Source organism: Mustela nigripes, chromosome 6 (assembly GCF_022355385.1).
Source record: "Mustela nigripes isolate SB6536 chromosome 6, MUSNIG.SB6536, whole genome shotgun sequence".
NCBI lineage: Eukaryota > Metazoa > Chordata > Mammalia > Carnivora > Mustelidae > Mustela > Mustela nigripes.
In genome coordinates, this window is record NC_081562.1 from 9,606,944 (window position 1) to 9,623,421 (window position 16,478).

The following is a 16,478-nucleotide window of genomic DNA, read 5'->3' on the forward strand; positions in this document are numbered from 1 at the left end:
CTGGACTGCCTATCTCCAGATTCCATGTTAGGAGGAAGGTAAAGATAAACCTTAACTTTCTAAAAAGTATTTATTTTAAAGAGAGCACGAGCGGGAGGGGCAGAGACCGAGAGAGAGAGAATCAAGCAGATTCTGAGCTGAGCACGGAGCCCAAGGTGGGGCTCGATCTCATACCCCTGAGATCATGACCAGAGCCGAAACCAAGAGCCGGACACTTAGCAGACTGCACCACCCAGGCACCCCTAAAATAACTTTTATTTAATAAGTCTCTGTTACCAGCATCCAAGCAGTCACATCCCACTTTACTGACTTTGAAACCTGAGCTCCTTTCACTAACATACGTTGCCTTCAAGAGTTAGGATGGCTGAAGGGCACCTGGCTGGCTCAGTTAATGAAGCATGTGAACCTTGATCTTGAGTGAAGAGCTTTAAAAAAAAAAGAAAGAAAGAAAGAAAGAAAAAGAGCTAGGATGGCTGATTAAAAGCTCAGAAAATGCCTCACCTCAACACAACCTCTAATGGTTATGGCCTAGACCCAAAGACCACTGAGTGGAACCAAGAAATGCTCAGTTTCTCCCATCAAACAGGGCCATGCTACAAAGCAACAGCATCCTATCACAAAACGAAGTCCAAGTCCAAACTTTTGACCTGCACCACCTGCCCTCCCCCAGCCCTCTGACAGCAGCCCTCGCCTGCTGGGCTCCCTGCCTGGCCTGGAGTATACCATGCTTGTTCCCGTCCTCATGGTCTTTGTAACAGCTGTTCCTTCTGCTTGGAATACTCATCCTCTGATCATCCCACAGCTGGTTCCTTGTGTCACACAGACCTCGACATTGATGCCACCTCTTCAGAGAGGCCCTGCCTGGTCATACTCCCTGAACAGCTTCCTGTTCATTCTCTATCACATCATCCATTTTTAAAAACTGTTTTTATGGGGCATCTGGGTGGCTTAGTTGGTTAAGCATCTGACTTTTGATTTCAGTTCAGGTCTTGATCTCATGGTCAGGAGTTCAAACCCCGAGCTCCACGCCGGGCACGGAGCCTACTTAAAATAAACAAGCAGGGGCGCCTGGGTGGCTCAGTGGGTTAAAGCCTCTGCCTTCGGCTCGGGTCATGATCCCGGGATCCTGGGATCAAGCCCCAAATCAGGCTCTCTGCTCAGCAGGGAGCTTGCTTCCTCCTCTCTCTCCGCCTGCCTCTTCTGCCTACTTGTGATCTCTGTCTGTTAAATAAATAAATAAAATCTTTAAAAAAAAAGGCAATAAAACTTTTTAATTAAAGGAAACGTCACCCTATTTTAATTATTTGCATAGGCTCACTCCTAATCAAAGGTTTTCTTGCTTATTTTATTATTTGTCTCCCCAATTAGAATAGAGGTTCCAAGGCGCCTGGGTGGCTCAGTTGATTAAGCAACTGCCTTCAGCTCAGGTCATGATCCTGGAGTCCCGGGATTGAGTTCCCACATCGGGCTCCCAGCTCCATGGGGAGTCTGCTGCTCCCTCTGACCTCCTCCCCTCTCATGTGCGCTCGCTCGCTCGCTCTCTCGCTCTCTCTCTCAAATAAATTAAAAAAAAAAGAATAGAGGTTCCATGAGAGCAGGAGCCTCCTATGTCTTCTTCAAGTACCTGGCTCATAGTAGGTGCTAAATAAATAGTTGTCAAATGGATGTTGGATGAATAATATCTCTGAAAGCTCAGGGTTTGTGTTTGTTGTTGGTTTTGTTTGTTTTTGCTTACTTTTTTTTTTTTTTAAAGATTTTATTTATTTATTTGTCAGAGAGACAGCGAGCACAGGCAGACAGAGTGCCAGGCAGAGTCAGAGGGAGAAGCAGGCTCCCCGCACAGCAAGGAGCCCGATGTGGGACTCGATCCCAGGACACTGGGATCATGACCTGAGCCGAAGGCAGCTGCTTAACCAACTGAGCCACCCAGGCGTCCCATGTTTTTGCTTACTTTTTAACCATTATAACCAATGCCAACCTTTACTGACTATTTAATATATGATGGCTATTGGGGCACCTAGGTAGCTCAGTGGGTTGTGTCTAACTCGTGGTTTTGGCTCAGTTATGATCTTGGGGTCGTGAGACTGAGATCAAGCCCAATCCCTGTTTCAGGCTCTGCACTCAGCGGGAAGACTGCTTGAGATTCTCTCCCTCTGCCCTTTGCTCCCTGTCCCCCTCACCCCGCAGGCTTACATGTCGTGCACGCTGTCTCTAAAAATAAATCTTTTAAAATATATGATGGCTACTGTGTATTTGCAGGTATTACCTCATTTAATTTTCACCACAAGGCCTCTGAGGTGAGTACTAGTATTATCTTCACCTTGTAAATGAGGAAAGGGAGGTACATGGAGGCCAGATGCCTTGCCCAAGCCCAGGTCCCATGCAGCTGCTAACAGAGGATTCACATCCGGGTTTGCCTGCCTCCACAGCCTGAGTTCCCAAGCACACGGTCTCAGTGTGCCGGGCTCCACAGGCCCTGCCACCATGGCCAACCCGCCCCTCACCTTCATGACTGTGTTGTAGATGGAGATGAAGTTGGTGAACAGGTCCAGGTACCTGGTGGTGAAGACAAGGGCAAAAAGGATCTGGCTCTTCCCGGAGATGCCTGTGGGCAAAGGAGGACAGGAGACGATAGAACACAGACTCCTGGGCCCACCAACACTCAAGAAGTCCAGAGCTTGAGCTGAAAAGGTGTGCAGGGTGTCCAGTCCCACTCAAGTGACAACACCCTGTCCCTGCACGGTCCCTCTCTGAGGGTCAGCAACGGCCCTTCCTGCTGGATCCCTTGAGTTCCTCTCATGTGCACAGACACCGGGTTCCCAGGGCCCCGGCACGGGCCTGCCCAGGTTCGGCTCTCGCCTTCAGGGAGGCTGTGGGGTGGTGTGGAGGCTTCTCTTCGCTCTGCCCCCAGAGTTCCACCAACGGTCCCCAAAGCTCTGTCTTTTGCAGAGCAACTCACAGACTTTACAATGTGTTGACTCACAAGGGAGACCAGAGCAGGTGGAGGAAAAAGCAGGCCCAGTGGAGCGTTGTTTTATTTTCCAAACTGTAAAAATTAAAAATGCCTTTTTTTTTTACTTACAAAAGTTCTATTTTTACCCTTCGTAAAACAAAAAAGAGAATACATAGCTATAAATAAGAAAGCAGCAGCAGCAATCACCTGAATCCCAAAGACTCAGCGGGCACCTCCCAGATCTTCGCTTGTGCACACCTACGTGCACACATCGATTTGCCACAACCGGGGTCGTGCTTCTCATGCTCTCTCCTCACCTGCTTTGGTCTCTCTTTTTTAACTTTTCATTATTTGGAGCTAATTTTAGATTGGCAGAATTGTAAAGATAGTCCCGATCGGTCCCACACACCCTTCACCCAGCTTCCCCTAACGTTGACATCTTGCTTAACCACAGGACATTTGCCAAAAGGAAGACATTCACATGGACATGGCACTGCCGACCAAACTCCGGGCTTTAGTCCGGTTTCTCCCAACTGCCCGCTGACATCCCTTTTGTGTCCCACAAACCAATCCAGGAATCAGCACTACATTGAATCTCCCTGTGGCCACTTCTGCCACATCACGGAGGTGGGTCCAGGGCAAAGGGAGCCCTGCCCTACCCACCCCCAAGCCCCGCCCCCCGCTTCCTCTCACCCGACAGATAAGCCCACACCAGTGTGGACACCTCAGCAAACCACTCCCAGCCGTGATGCCTGTGTTTCTGATCCGAAGGTCAACTCTGTCCTCACTCACCCAGCCTCCCCAGAGCCAGCGGAGGACAGTGTCTGTTCAGAACCACATCCTTCCCATGGCTTCTGCGACCATCCACACCACTGGCTCACCACCCCTGGCCATTCATTCCTGTCCTCATCACCTGATCGTTGGAGGGCTACCCCGGCTTTTCCCAGTCCCTAAACCAGGGATGTCCCGGGTCCAGACACTCCTCCGAGTTCCAGCCTATGGGTGCGAGCCTGACCGACCTCCCCATCCCCCCCTCAAGCCCCTCCTCCTCTCTCCCTTCCTTTGAGAATGCCACCATTGTCCCCTCCATGCTCAAGCCAGGAAACCGAGAGCCATCCTAGGGTCCCTCCCCTGTGTTCCTCCCCCTCTGTCTTCCCCAGCTCCACTACCCCCACTTCCATGCCCCCTGCCCACCCAGCACCCTACCTGGTGGTCTCCCTGGTCTCCCCAAGTCCGACCTTGCTGCCAAACCCCACTCCATTTCACTTCCCGACCAACGGCCTATAGGTAAGGAAAATGCCTGGGGACTTTGGCACCGAGAAGTGACCATTACTTGATTAAGGGTTTGGTTCCTTTATTGGCCTCAGTGGTGCCTTATCTAGTCCTCTGGGGCTGGGACATTTTGGGGGGAGGGGACATGGATTTTCTTTCTTTTTATTTTTAAAGATTTTCATTTATTAGGGAGAGGGAGAAGCAGGCTGCCCACTGAGCAGAGAGCCCGATGTGGGGCTCCATCCCAGGACCCTGAGATCATGACCCGAGCTGAAGGCAGAGGCTTAACCCACTGAGCCACCCAGGCACCCCGAGGGGGACAACTTTAAAGACTGAGAATGGATACCGCCGAAGCCCTCAGGTTCTGGAGAGCGCGGGGGGCCCGTGCCAGTCTTCCTACCAGCATGGCAGGCCTGAGTCCCACCGTCCTCACTGTGAAATGAGCAGACTCACACAGGTGGGACAGGACTTGGCCAGAGTGCCTGCCTGCGGGTCTGGGCCTTGGACTTGCGGCAGTGGGGCTGGCTCGGGGGGGAGGGAGCCCACCCCTAGGCATGAGGCGTGGAGTCCAGTCCAGTCCAGCAATGCTAACCTGAGGCCAGCACTGGGCTATGCTGCTGCTGCCCCATCCCACAGAAGCCTTGCAGAGAGGTCCTCAGTACCATTTAGGAGGGTCCAGGAGGGGCGTCTAGTAGGGGACAATTTGCTACCTGCCCCCACGGCCTTCCCCTCCCCGGTTCCGAGGCTTTGCTCACATTTTCCTCAGTGCTTGGGAGTCCTGGCAATCTTGAGCACCAAGGTTTTCCCACTCCCTGGAACACAGTGAAAAATTTCCACCAGCGCTAGCCACACACACACAGACCCAGGATGTGGGAACGAACAGGAGCTGGTCCCTGGCCAGAGTCCCTCAGGGAATGGGGGTGTGAGGGGGTACGACACATGTGAGCACATACGGGACCCACGGAGCCCTCCCTCCACTTCACACATGGGGAAACTGAGGTCTGAGGTCACACGGTGCGTCAGTGGCTGAATGAGAACTAAGTCCCAGTGTCCCACCTCTGTGGGGGATGGGAGAGGTGGTCAGTGAGGGTCTCCCCAGGCTCTGCATCTCGGGGTGGGCAGGGCTAGCACCGGGCACCTCACCTCAGATCCCAACCAGGCCTGTGGCCACCCCTCTCCACACACGCACGCACGGGATGCCCCACCCAGCGGCCCTTCGCCTTTTCCTGTAGCACTTAGCACGTCTGACACACCGTGTCATTTACTTGGCTGCTCTGGCCGCTGCTTGTTGGCAGTCTCCCACCGCTGGAAAGCCTGCCCCCTGGGGCCCGGGGCCCTGCCCCTGTGGTCCCAGTTCTGTCCAGGGGGCCTAGGGCCGTGCTGGTAGAGCGGGGTGGGGAAGAGCGCCCCCTCCTGGCCATGGTTGCTCATCCCAGCCCGGGCCCTCTGCGGAAGCGCAGGGACAGGCCCAGCTAGATTCCTCCCCTCACCGGAGCTGCCTCACTCCCCCGAGTGGGAATCTGAGGGGCCGTGAGGGCCTGTCTCTCCAGAGGCGGAAAACTGGAATGGCCTGCAGGTCCAGAACCACTCCGTCTGCAATGCCTCCCACGCCAGCACCCACCCCTCACCCTCCGCAAGCCTCCCGGGCTGGCTGACTCCCCACTGCCCTCTCTGCCTCCTCCCTGGAGGGGCCACACAGCTTTCGGAGTGACCTGCTTCAGGTCCCTTCTGGGCCCCCTCCCCCGCTCCCCAAACTTCCATCACTCCCCAGTCCCAACTCCCTACCCTGAAAGTCAAGGCCCCCCTGCCCCTCATCTCCCTTACAGAGACCCCCGAATCAGGCTGCTCACTCTCCCTGGGAAGTGCCCTGCCTTCTGCGACCTGTAGGCTTTTGTGCCCCCAGTGCCCTCCGCGCAGCGCACCCTTCCTGGGCGACACCCTGCCCATCCTCTGGGACCCAGCGGATCTGCTCCCTCCACGAAGCCTTGGGGGGGGGGGGTCTGCTCTCTGCCTCCTTGGCCCCCTCCTAGCCTGCACCGTCCTCTATACCCCCTTGCCCCCATGCCAAGCACAGGGTGGGCACCTCGGGACCGCAGGGGACAAAGATGGCTGCAGCAGCCTCTTAAGGCACGGAGTCTGTGGGGTCACCACCAGCCCCATCTCGAAACTTCTCTAAACCCCCAGCGGGGCTTCCAGACTGCTGGGCCAGAGGGGGACCTCTCCTGCCATCCCTGGGCTTCTGCTCATGGGGAGCTCCCTGCGCACCAGGGCCAGGCCAGGTGTCCCTCCTGCCACATCACAGCCTCCTGCGGGAAGGGAAGAGGGCCCAGGAGGGGGCAGGGGCGAGTGGTGGGGAAAGGAAGGAGCAGGCCCCGGGAATTGGAGGCCACTTCCTGCCTGCATACCTCCCCCACCTCCAGATCCCACCCTGGGCCGAAGGCCTCCAGCTCCTCCAGAGCAAAGGGAGCCACTGGCAGGAGGAGAGGGTCTCACCTCCTCCTAATCTCCCTCCTCTTCCCACCAGCAGCGGCAATGCCAAGGCAGAGAAGGTGGGGGTGAGCCGAGGCACAAGCCCAGCCACCGTCCCTTTCTCCGCCAGCCCTTCTTTGATAAGGCAAAAACTTCAAATTTTCTTTGGAAGCTGAGCTGTGCAAAAACAAGTTTCTGGCACGGCCAAGCCGAAGCCCTCGCGCTGAAGGGAAATTCGGGAGCCCCCCCACCCCCCACCCCCGCCATCCCAGCCTTGCACGGGCTGCCCGACCCAGGCCCACCTCCGCCCCCCACACACACCACCGCCGGGGGCGACCCTCACCCGCGCAGCTCTTGGACCTCCAGATCTTCCCCAGGAGCAAGATCATGGCCAGGAGGTGGCTCAGGTCGCCGAGGATCCGGAACACGTTCATGGTGCCCCCCGGCGGCCCCGCAGCGCGCGCCGCCACCTCCCGGGAAACTTTCTGGCGGGCGAGACGGCTGCCACGTCCCCGGCCCGGCTCTGGGTCCCGCGCGCCGCTGCCCGCGCTCCGAGCCCCGCGCTCCCCGCCCGCCGCCCCCTCGGCCAGCGCACACTCCCCGGCCGGGCGGTGACGTGGCCGGCCGGCCACCGTGCCAGGCGAGCCAGGAAGCGCCGCCGCCCAAGATCCCGCCTCCCGCCAGGCCCAGCGCCTCGGGCCTGGGGCGGGGCGGCCGGGCGAAACGGGGGGCTTCCGGCCGCGGCCTCTGCCACCCCCATCCTCCCACGGCCCCCGCGGTCTCCCGCGCGCCACCCTGAGCCAGCCACGGCGCCCCTGTCGCCCCTCAGTCCCCTCATCTGCACCCCGGGCTAATAAGGCGTGGGTCAGGGTGGAGTGGGGGGGGGGGTTCTGCGGGCTGGCAGGCGTGTGCCTGGCACACGCCTAGGGTGCTGGAAGTACCCCTGAATGTGACCATCAACTTGGGGTTCAACTCCTCCTTGCTGGGAGCCGGATTCGCAGCTCACTCACCTGTTCACTGGGAGGCCCACCTGGTTCTGCCCTGACCAGCAGGAGGTGAAGCCATGGTGGTCAAGTTTGGAGTCAGGCTGACCTTGGGCTCAGCCTCCACGCTGTATGCCTTCCCATCCTGGCCGCAGTTGATTCATCTGTAGGATGAGGTTACTGTAGGGAAGATGTCTGTCAGGAGATCCAGGGACCCCCTAATGTTTTCCTTTCCTTGGTACAAGATGATACACAGGAGCACAGACCAGGAGATTCCAGAGGGCTGTGGGCTGTTGGCCACCAAGGTGGGAAGCAGGAAAGGGGCCAGCAGACAGGAGTCCTCCCAGTGCGTGTGGCCTGAGCAGGTCTGCCCACCCTCTCCGGGCCTTGGTCTCTGCATCCGTGAGAGCGGACCGCCTAAGCTAAGGGCCCTTATCACCACCCTCCTTTCGACCCCAGTAGGCCCTTGTCCCACCCAGGCCCTTCGTCTCTCCCTAAACACTGGCCTCCTCCCGCCCCCATCCCCACCACAGCCAGAGAGGCTTTGCTGTGATGGGATCTGAGACTCAGAGTGTGGTCTGAGGGCCCCCGCAGCATCTGCATCCGGGGCTGGGAATGCGGTCTGCAGCCCAGCTCAGCCTCACTGACTGAATCTGCGGGTGAACAAGATCACCGGCTGCTTCACAGGCACATGGAAGTCTGAGAGGCACTATTTCAACGATGCTGTGAGGGAGGTGCCGCTACTGGTCCCATCTGACACCGGGGAAACTGAGGCATGAGAGGTTAAGTCATGCAAACTTTAAGTAGTGGAGCCTAGATTCCAACACACAGTCTGACTCCAGGATTTATGCAATTCGTGCGTTGTTGTTGGTGTGTGTGTGTGTGTGTGTGTGTGTGTGTGTGTGTGTTTAAGACTTTATTTTAGGGGCACATGAGTGGTTCAGTCCTTAAGGGTCTGCCTTCAGGCCATGATCCCAGGGTCCTGGGATCAAGCCCCTCGTTGGGCTCCCTGCACAGCTGGAAGCCTGCATCTCCCTCTCCCTCTGCCCCTGCTTGTGTTCCCTCTCTCACTGTGTCTCTGTCAGGTAAATAAATAAAATCCTTAAAAAAAAAAAAAAGATTTATTTTAAAGTGGACTCGAACTCATGACCCCAAGATTAAGAGCTGCTTGCTCCTCTGAGCCAGCCAGGCACCCCCACGGTTTATGCAAATAAATTAATACATTACACTGTGGGTCATCATGGGAGATGATGAGGTTTCTGCCACCAGAGGTAGGTGAGCGGGGGGGGGGTCCCCATTTGTCAAAGATGTCGCAGTGGGGACTCCTGCCCCAGCAGGGACATTGGGATGACAACAGCCATCAAGTAGTTCTCTCCAGGATGCTTTAAGTCCTCACCTTGCAGGTGACAGCTATGGAGGTCCAGGGAGGGGAGGTGCATAGGCCAAGTCTCTCTGGGAGGAGAAGCCGGGCACTCATCTCGGGGCTGTGACAGATTCTGAATGGGCTGCTCTGTTCCCTGCTTCCCCCCCGCCATCCTGCCCAGATGCCTCTCTTCCAGCGTTGCCCAGAGAAGGCGGTGGCTATTTAAACCCCTCAGGTGCGGCTACGGTTCTCGGCCCTCCCAGCTGGCATCTCCCGCTCAGCGCCCACCTCCTCCCCAAGCCAGGGAAAAGCACGTGCATTTGCCATTTGGTGAAACATCTGTCCTCCTGAGAAGCAGTCCCAACTGCCGCGGGGGCTGGAACAAGGCTAGAATTCTCGTCTTCCCTCTCTTTCTCCAGCCACCGCCACCTGCTGCCCCCCGCCCCCAACCATCCCCCAGGAGAACTGACTGAGGACAGGGAAGGTCTGAGAACCATGGTGGTGGAAGGGACAGAGCCCAGGCTGTGTGGCCCCAGGGCCAAGAAGGTCTTGTCCTGGGCCTGCCATAGTGCACTTGAGCCTGCCATGTCCTCTCTATCCTTTGGCCTCAGCTTTCCCATCTGTGAATGGGGATAAGGAAGGGGAAAGTATTGCCAACTGGTGACCGGTTCTCTTTGCATCTAGTGTTTCCAGTCTCTCTAGGAAACCGATATTCCCTATGCCTCAAGACAGGGAGCTCATCACCCCCATTTAAAAGAATTATTTATTTATTTATTTATTTATTTATTTAAGAGAGAGACAGCCCCACAAGCAGTCGGGGCAGGGGGGGTGGCAGAGGAAGAGGGGGAGAAAATCTCAAGCAGACCCCACGCTGAACACAGACCCAACTTGGGACTCAATCTCATAATCCTGAGACCATGACCTGAGGCAAAATCAAGAGTTGGCCACTTAACCGACTGAGCCACCCGGGCACCCCCTCATCACACCCATTTTATAGATGAGGAAACTGAGGCTCAAATTTGTCTCTTGCTCCCCCAGGTCACATAGACCCCTCTCCCGAAAGTTCTACCACTGTGTTCTTAGTAATGAGCCCTGCCTGTGGAGAAGAAGGAAAACCACGAGTTCATTTAAAATGCTCGGCCCTCGCCCACGCCAGCACTTTGGCCACGGGCACCATCAGACTCTATCTGTCCCTGACGCAGGTGGTTCTGGGCGCGTTCCTCATTCCCGCACGCCTCACTTTCCTGACACCCCAAATGTGTCTGTTGTAGGAATGTAGTTGGGGGGAAGCCAAGAGGGAAATTTCCTTCAGCTCAAAGAGGGCAAAGGTTCTTTTTTTCCTCATTAACAAAGCGAATTGTATATTCAAAGTCAAAGGAGAGAGAATGGGGGAGTAACTCAATTATAGGGGGAAATGTGTCTAATAATCTCTTCTCCTTCCTGGTCCTACCCCTTTGTTCTACTTCACTGCCCTGCCGAGTAGCCTGCCAGCTGCCTCAAATTCTGTGTGGAAGGAGGACGTGGATGTAGAGTGAAAACCACTACCCTGAGAACACTCCGCTGCCTTTCGCTGGGCGGGGCCGTGGAAAAAATGGGGAGCTCTGGGCCCCAGCTCCTGGGACTCCCTGCAGGTCACTAGGGGCCGCTGTGGCTTCCTCCAGCACACGCGAGTGGATGCTCGCCTGTGGAAAGAAAGAACTCTTCCCAGGCAGCCCCAGGATGTCCCACTCCCGAGGCTTGGTCAAGCCCATTCCCTAACCTAGCCTGAGGGCAGCCTTTCTCTTCACATGCTTGCTTCTGCCCCAGGTGTTTGGGAAGCACCCCAGTCCCCAATATCTTTTGAATGACATGTTGCAGGGCAAGGGCAGTCCAAGTTTTGCACAGCTGGAAACCAACATTCCAAAACCTCTCCTCCACTTTCAGTTCCAACCACATTTGCGGAAGACCAGCTGTGTGCTGCTGCCTTACAGGCTGAACCTAGAGGCAGCTTCAAGGAGCCCTTAGGGCACTGTGGGAGGGGGAAGGTGGTGTCTGTGCCTGCGTTAAATACAGCACAGATGGAGAGTAATTACCCTTGATTGGCAGAGAGTCGAGAAGAGGACTGCAGTTAAGAAGCCTTCAACCGATGCCCCAGTGGGTTTTGCAGAATGAGTAGGAGCTTGCCTGAAGGACAAAACCTGGGAGAAGAGAGTAGGAGTCCCAGATAGAAGCAACTATGTAGGCACAGAAATATGATACAACCCACCGTGGCGGCACATATTATTTGTACAGCTCTTTAAAAGGGGCCAATAGGGGTGCCTGGGTGGCTCAGGAGGTTAAAGCCTCTGCTTTCAGTTTGGGTCATGATCCCTTCTTCCTGCCTGTCTGCCTACCTGTGATCTCTGTCAAATAAAATCTTCTAAAAAAATAAAATAAAAGGGGCCAATAAACAGGAAGAAGAGAGAGGACGGGGGAAGGATGAACATCAAGGTTAGACAGATCTTTGTCCAAATCTCAAGTTCCACCACTTACTGAGGAGCTGTCGGAATTCCAGCAATTCGTTTTACCTTTTCAAGTCATACTGTTCTTATGGGTAACCTGGGTATAAACCAAGTACTGATTTCATAGGTTAGTTATCAGAGGTGAAGTTTGCTGGGTACCTAAAGCGCTTTGCAAGAAGTAAACCACTCGGCAAACGCCAGTCCCTTGCTCCCCTTTAAGGGACACCAAGGCCCAGAGGGGGTCCCCAAAGCAGAGCCAGGAGAAAACAAAAATTCTGTGTTCTCAGAAGGCGATCACTCCCTCTCCGGTTTATTCCAGAAGTGCAAAAAAAGACAATTAAAAATAACCTCTGAGCCCAAGGATGCCTTCTGGAGTGTTCGTTAGAAATGTTCTGTGTCTTGCTCCAGTGGTGATTACCCGAGTTTTATGCATATGTAAAAATCCAGCGGGCTGTACTCTGATGTATGACAGTTTGTAAGTTACACCTCAATTAAAAGAAAAACATAACAGATCTTGCGACGCGGCCCCCTTCGCCGCAGGCGACAGGTGTATTCCTGAGACACCCAAGACCACTCTCTGGAGCGCGGGGCAGGCCCAGCGCCCTGAGCTCCAAGTCGTGCGCCGCGCGCCTGGGCCGCCTCGAGGTTCCCAAGGCAACCGCAAGCCGCTCACTCCGTCTCCCGAGTGACGAGGCGTCAGCGAAGACCCGGAGCCCGGATCACGGAACCGGAGCCAAGGAGCGACCGCCGCGCGGCGTGGGGTGGGGGTGGCGGCTGGGAGAGATGGTGGCGGGCAAGGGCGGAGGGGAGCGACTGGTGCCCTTCGTCCTTGCGCGGGCATTCTTGTGGGCATCTGGCAACCACCATTCCCTAGCCCTGAGGCCACAAACTGCTGGGTGAATACACCCTTGGAATTCACTCTCAGCTTTCCAGGTGGGGAGCTGGACCGCTTGGCTACTCCCCGATACCACGGAGTGAGTCAGGGGCCAAGGCAAGCCCTGCACCCCGGTGGCCTGCTTTCTAGCTTGGGCAGCCCAGCCGGGTGGAAGGCTGGTAGGTAGAGCTGGGTGCTGGCACCTCCTTGGGCTCTGGTTCCAGCTCAGCCAGTAACTTGCCATGTGGTCCTCAAGTCCCCTCTCCTCCCTGGTGGCAGAGATAGGACAGCTCAGAGTAGCTCTTACCACGTGTGTGAAAGAACGAGTGTAAAAGTGGCTTATAAACTATAAAGTGTCGTGCACCTGTTAAGGACCATCACTACTATCACTCTGTTGTCTTGTCCTCATCAGTCGGGCCCCATCCGTGGGCTCAGCCAGATGCCTGGTAAACCTGAGGCTCCCCACTCTCTATGCCCAGAGGTTTGCAGTCTCGGGGTGAGAGTTCCCCTCCCGTAATTCCCCCCTCCCCAGAGAACGGAAACAGGGTAGCTCTCCCAGGCATCAAGGGATGCTTTGGTCCCCAGACTGCCTACTAGACGGATTCAGAGAGAGCAGCCTCCATTCACCCTCCCATACAACTCCTGTTAATCTTCTACCCCGTGGCTGGATCACAGAAGTTCCCCACGAGGGGAGGATGTCTGGAGAGCCCAGGATGTGGTTCCTGCCCAGAACCCGATAGTAACACCCCTTAGTGCTCTTTGAATGCCACATGCTGGGCATGTGGTTGTACAAGTTGTGTATCCATGTGCTGTGAGACCGTATACACATCGGGCTGCGTGTGTGTGTATACCTGGGCCAGGCACGCACGCATGCTCTGGTGTTTGTGTGTATTTGGGATTCATATTGGAGCGCGTGTATGTAAATGTGTGTATTTATGGCTGCGTGCTGTGTGCCTGCAGGTGTGTGTTGTGTGTCTGAGGCATATGTATTTATCCGTGCATCTATTTGTGTCTTTGGTGGTGAACATGAACATCCAGGGGGCATCTGTGGGTTCGTACTTGTGGTGTGTGCAAGCGGGTGTGTAACACTGTGAGGTCTGTAATCGTGCATGTGTGGGAGTGCACAGGGGGTTTGGGTGTGGGGGCTCTTTTCTGCCCCATCTCCCTTCATCTGGGTGACCTTCCTCCAGCTGAGGACTGTGGCTCAGGCCACAGGCAGACCGGGTTCGCCCTTGACCCCTCTGCCCACCTGGAGCTGCCCAGGTCACTGGCTTGCCCCTCGTCTTCTGGGGCATGAGGGCAGCGGAGCGAGGGCGGGTGGATGAACCTGGGTCCAGGGCTCGCGTGCCACCCCCCCCCCCACTGGCATCCTCCCCTCCCCACAGCAGGAGCAGCAGCGGGAAAGGTTGGCGGAGGGGGCCTATTTTGGGAGCGTCTCCTTAGCAACAGCTGCCGCGGGCCGTCTGCGGCGGTTTTTCTATAGGTGCTAAAATATTCCACCCTGGTGACTACTGAGTGCTGGGGGGGGGGGGGGGGGGGGGGGAGTGGAGGGCCAGAGAGACCCCTGCAATCTTCCATCCCCAGGCCAGAGCCTGTTGCCATGGGTCTTGGCCCTCTGGACTCCCCTCGCCCCTTTCCCCCACTTCTTCGGCCCTCGGCCCTCAGGTCTGCTGGGATTTTGGAGTTTGGAGGCAGGCCAGTTGTGTCCCAGGCTGACATCTCATCTCAGCAGCTGGGCTGCCTCTGTTTGTCCCATCCATAGAATGGGCTGGCCAGACTTTAAGGAACTCTCTAAGTCCCAAACCCCTAGACTCTGTGACTTTGGCGTTTTGAAGGAGTCCATCCGGGGATGCCTCCCCTGCTCCTCTCCCTGCTTGGCCTAATCTTTCTCGCCCGGCAGCCCTCTGTACAGGTTCTCAAGGCCTCTATGGGACCAAGGAGGCCTGAATGGGCTCCCGGGGTGAGCCAGCTCATAAGCATGAGGGCTCTGCTGGCCTGAAACCACCTTTCCCCGGAAACTAGGATCCCATTTCAATTCTGGCTCAGACTCTGACTTACTCCCTGAGTGACCCTGGGCAAGGCCCTTCCCCTCTCTGTGTCTTGGTTCAGTTTCCTCACCTGGGAATGGGGGGTGGGCGTGTGGGGGGAAGTCCTAGAGTCTCCCTCCTGAAGACGTGGTGAGAATCAGATCTGAGAATGGAAAATGGGCTGGAAGCTTTGGCAAAATATCCAGTCAGACAAATGTTTTTTGTTTTTTGTTTTTTGTTTTTTAAAGATTTTATTTATTTATTTGACAGAGAGAGATCACAAGTAGACAGAGAGGCAGGCAGAGAGAGAGAGAGAGGAGGAAGCAGGCTCCCCGCTGAGCAAAGAGCCCGATGCGGGACTCGATCCCAGGACCCTGAGATCATGACCTGAGCCGAAGGCAGCAGCTTAACCCACTGAGCCACCCAGGCGCCCCAGACAAATGTTTTATTTACCATCATTACCCAGCAAACTTCAGAGCAAGTCTCACCCTTCCAGAGAGCCGGCCCTGGCCACATAACAATATAACCCGTGCCTCAGTTTCCCCATGGGTAACAAGTACCTGCATCATAGAGTTCTTGTAAGGATTAAATGAAATAGTAGCTTGTGAAGGCCTAGAATGGTGCTGGGCCAATGGTATCACCCCAGGGGACCCTTCTGTGTTAGCCGATGACAGAATCTACTTGCCCACTGGGGACCCAGTCCAGACTGTCCCATTACAGATGAGGCTTCTGAGGTCCAGAGAGGATAAGCAACTTGCCCAGGGCCTGAACGTCCACGTCTCTCTCCCTTGCCCCCTCAATTCATACCCCTCCCCACCTCCACCTCCTACCCCCACCCTTCTCAAATATGGGCTGAACAACCATGAATTCTCCCCCAGTCCTCGGCCATCGCAACAATAGGGCTATCACCCTATGACACGATAGGATGTCACACAGAGGAGGACACTGAAGCCCAGAGAGAAGTGAGCTGCCCAGAGTCACACAAGGCTTGGGGGATGGGGATTCTTTATCCTGGGGTCCCTGACCCTCTCTCTGACTGAAGCTGCCCTTTCTGCCACCCCCAACCTCCTCCCAGTCCACCCTAGCCTCCACCAGACCCTCCTTACAGGAGATGAGCAAGGGGTGGGGGTCGACGGGGGTCCCAGGCTGAAGCCCCACGACTAGCAAGGTGACCATTACCAAAGGTTTCCTCAAAACCCTATGATGTCACAGCCACCAGGCCTCCCCGTCCCATCCCCCAGAAGTCACTCTCCCCAGCCCCTACGTTTTCCTCAAACTTGTGCCCAGTGACAGCCTCAGGACTGATACCACAGGAACAGAGGCTCTGGATCTGGACACCTCTGTCCCTGTTCCCCATCTCTTCTGCCCCTCCCTCCTTCCCCCCACACCCCACTTTTCCAGGGCAGCCATCAGGCCAGGACTCTGGCTAGGTCAAGAGACCACAGGTTATTTGCTTCACCCGCATCCTCTTAATTTCCATGGAAAGGTGTGATAGTGACCAGGCACTTACCTGCCACTAACCCAGAATTCAGATTCTGAAGTTCATCCATCCATTCACACCAAAGATTCCTGGGAGGGAACTCCGGTCCGGCTGCCTGCCTGCGAGGACACCGCAGAGTAATGAAGGAGACGGTCATCCGGTATGGGGTTCCACACAATATTGGAGGGAGGACTGAGAAAGGATGGTCATGTTTATTGAACATCTACTATGAACTGTGAATTTCTTGTGCATCTACCTTCCTAATCTGCCTCTGTGAGGTGGGGGTAGACTGCTAGGGACCCCCTTTTACAAACAGGTTCAATAAAAAATTGGAGTACCAGGGCCAGATGAATGAGTGAGTGGGTAATGAATGACTTCTGCTGGGGGCATCAGGAAGCCCTCCCAGGGGAAGTGGTGGGGAGACTGAGCTGGGAGAGCAGCAGGAAATCTCTGGGCAGAGAAGGAGGAAGGGCACTTAAGGCAGGAAGAACAGCACGGGCAAAGGCAGAGAGGTGTGGAAGCATCTGGTATGTTCTGGAATCTGTGGGAATCAGGGTGTATGTGTGGTTATATAGGG

The 16,478-nt window shown here is 55.7% G+C and overlaps 1 protein-coding gene across 1 annotated transcript in view; it reads right to left on the reverse strand.

The window, feature by feature from the left end:
- KDELR3 (KDEL endoplasmic reticulum protein retention receptor 3) overlaps nucleotides 1–7,273 on the reverse strand; it is a 12,212-nt gene extending 4,939 nt beyond the window's left edge. The window contains exons 1-2 of the mRNA XM_059402002.1: nucleotides 7,038–7,273; nucleotides 2,505–2,605 (exon numbers count right to left, since the gene is read on the reverse strand). Coding sequence (XP_059257985.1) covers nucleotides 2,505–2,605; nucleotides 7,038–7,128 — 192 coding nt within the window. The 5' untranslated portion in view covers nucleotides 7,129–7,273. The remainder of the gene's footprint in view (nucleotides 1–2,504; nucleotides 2,606–7,037) is intronic.
- Between the last annotated feature and the right edge of the window lie 9,205 nt (nucleotides 7,274–16,478).